At 45.2% G+C, this 3,165-nt stretch overlaps 1 protein-coding gene across 1 annotated transcript; it reads right to left on the bottom strand.

The window, feature by feature from the left end:
• Positions 1–1,272: 1,272 nt before the first annotated feature.
• On the bottom strand, positions 1,273–2,376 carry LOC129481557 (Y-box-binding protein 1-like). The gene is given in 3 exon segments (XM_063639967.1): positions 1,273–1,930; positions 1,933–1,945; positions 1,948–2,376. Coding segments are annotated over 3 exon segments (1,020 nt in total). The 5' UTR covers positions 2,362–2,376; the 3' UTR covers positions 1,273–1,337.
• Between the last annotated feature and the right edge of the window lie 789 nt (positions 2,377–3,165).

Here is a 3,165-nt window from a genome sequence, read left to right on the forward strand (position 1 = left end):
AAGGAAGTAGACACAGCTCAAGGCCTTTGCAGATATTCCCTCATTTAATCCTTTTTGAGTGTAAATCAGGCAGCTTTGCCCACGAGTGTCCCCATCTCCAGGTTAGCACTGTCACCTGGGTCCCTGGATGGCCGTGACAGTAACAATAAAGAAGAGCTATAATAATGATGTTTCACAGTTGCTTACAACTTGATGCTTTTCTCTAATTATGAACTATTTTAAACATATACGAAAAAACGCAACACCCAGTTACCCACCGCCTACACTGAGCAAATGTTAACATTTGCCACATTTGTTTTAGATTAAAAAAAATTATTGAGACCGTTGTAGTGTCCTTTGTATTCTTCCCTGATTCCATCCCCCTTCCTCCTCCTCAGAGGTATGGATTATTCAAACTTGGTGTGTACATTTTTCATCTGAGTTTAGGACTTTTACTGGTAAGTGTGTATTCAATAAACAATTCATAGTATTTTTGTGTGCTGAAAATTTACATCAATACTGATATGATTTGGCTCTGTGTTCCCACCCAAATCTCACCTTGAATTGTAATAATCTGCACATGTCAAGGGTGGGACCAGGTGGAGGTAATTGGATCATGGGGGTCGTTTCCCCCATGCTGTTCTCGTGATAGTGAGTGAGTTCTCACGAGATCTGATGGTTTTATAAGGGGCTTGCCCCTTTGGTTGGCATTCATTCTTTCGCCTGCTGCCCTGTGAAGAAGTGCCTTCCACCATGGTTGTAAGTTTCCTGAGTCCTCCACAGTCATGCGGAACTGTGAGTCAATTAAACCTCTTTTTCTTATAAATTACCCATTCTTGGGTATTTCTTCACAGCAGCGTGAGAACAAATACAAATTCTTCACACATTCCACAATTTTTTCTCTCAGCATTTTGTATTCAAGATTTATCCATATTGATACTTGTAAGATCTAGTTCATCTGCTGCATAATATTCCACTGCTTATTCCACTGCATGAATGAATCATGTTTTTTTAATAGATGGGTTTTAAAAAATTATTTAAGACCTTTATTAACAGGTGCTTGCAGTTTGTTGACCTTATTGAAAAAATCGAGTTGTAAACTTTTATTACAAATTAAAAATGAAGTTCTTAAAAATCTCAGCTTGACCAGATATGAAACAATTTAAAAACCTTTAAAGGCATATTGAGAAAAACCAGGCTTTAAAAAAAAAAAGTTTATTACCAAAAAGAGATGTCTTTAGGTAAAAATAATAACCTCATGCTGCATAGATAAGGCAGATAGTTCTGTTTCTCTGGTCAACGGGCAAAAAGCAAGCACTTCAGGTCTTCAGCTCCAATCTTTTGTTTGTTTCTTATTGCTAGAATTTCGTATTTCTTCTTGTTGGATGACTAAACTGTATGTTGGTAGAGATGGTAAGCCGGCATTTACTCAGCCCGCCCTGCTCAGCCTCGGGAGCGGACGAATTCTCAACTGGTAGATCTGCTGCTTTTGGCTCTTTGCCATCTTGTGGTTTAGGGTTTTCTGGCTGTCTGCGTCGGTAATTGAAGTTGCGGAGGTACCGACGTTGAGGTGGCTGCTGACCTTGTGTGTCACCTCCTTGATTTTCTTTATCCTCTTCATTGCCGTCCTCTCTAGGCTGTCTTTGGCGAGGAGGGCCCCTGTGGAACCGTGGTCTATATCCCCGATACATATTCTGCCTCACTGGTCTACCTCGTTCTCCTGCACCCTGGTTGTCAGCACCCCCCATCACTTCTCCCTGCACAGGAGGGTTGGAATACTGTGGTTGACGCCCACAGGGTCTCCGCATGGAATCAGGTGGGAACATTTGCCTGCGGTAGGGCCAGCGTTGTTGGGCCTGGCCTTCGGGAGCACTCTGCGATCCCTCGTTCTTTTCCCCACTCCCACTGTTCTGGTAATTTTGCTGGTAATTGCGTGGAGGACCCCTACGACTGGATAGCGTCTATATAATTGTTATAGTCTGCTGCATATTTACTGCCTTGAACTGGAACACCACCAGGACCTGTAACATGTGCTGCCTCCGCACCCTTTTCTCCTTCAACAACATCAAACTCCACAGTCTCCCCATCTCCTACACTGCAAAGGTACTTCCTGGGGTTATTCTTTATGGCAGTCTGGGGTACAAATACATCTTCCTTGGTGTCATTCCTGTTGATGAAACCATATCTGTTCCTTACATTGAACCATTTTACTGTTCCCAAAACCTTCGTTGCGATGACTTTCTTGTCCCCGCCGGCAGGCGCCGATGTGAGGCCGCCTGGGACACCGTTCCCTGCGCCGCTGCCGGTAGTGCCGGGCGTGGTGTGGGCGGAGCTGAGGGCGGGGGCTGCCGGCGGCTGCTGGGTCTCCGCCTCGCTGCTCATGGTTGCAGTGATGGTAACTGGGGCCGGGCTGCGGCAGCTGCGGCTCCTCCTGGGGTGTGATGGTAACTAGGCTGGCGGAGGCGGTGGGGCTGCTCAGGGCTCTCTGGTTTGCTCTCAGCTCCCGCTACCGATCGGACTCGACATGGGGTTTTACCATATTGGCCAGGCTGGTCTCGAACCCCTGACTCCAAGTGATCTGCCCACCTCAGCCTCCCAAAGTGCTGGGATTATAGGCATGAGCCACCGTGCCCAGCCACCATGATTTCTTTCTTCATTCTCCTGCTTGCTGATGGACATTTCCGTTGCTTCAAATTTTTCACAGTTACAAAACAATGCTCCAATGAGCGTCCTTGCATGTCTCTTCAGGCACATGCTCAGGAGTCCTGGGCTGTGTGTAACTTCAGTGTTCACATATGATTCCACATGGGCTCACGTTTAACCCTCATAAAGCCCCAGTGCATTTCATTGACTAGGTGTAATTGTACTGTGATAGACATGAGGCAGTTCATAGACGTTACAATTCACCCAAGGCAAGTCAACCGGCTTAATGTGGTGCTAACATGTATTCTCTTAGTCCAGCATCAACGGATATGGTTCAAGTGATGGCCCTGGAACTTTCCAGTTGTAAAATTTAAGGCAAGTTACTTACACTTGCCGAGCCTCAGTTTCCTGTAGCACTAGGAATTATATGATTTATTTTGTACTATTGTTGTAAAGATTAAATCAATGTGTATAAAAAGCATCCAGCCCAGATTCTAGCATGTGGTGTAGAATCCATATTTAAAACTAAGAATGATAAATGCT

The sequence above is a fragment of the Symphalangus syndactylus genome, chromosome 5 (assembly GCF_028878055.3).
Source record: "Symphalangus syndactylus isolate Jambi chromosome 5, NHGRI_mSymSyn1-v2.1_pri, whole genome shotgun sequence".
Lineage (NCBI taxonomy): Eukaryota > Metazoa > Chordata > Mammalia > Primates > Hylobatidae > Symphalangus > Symphalangus syndactylus.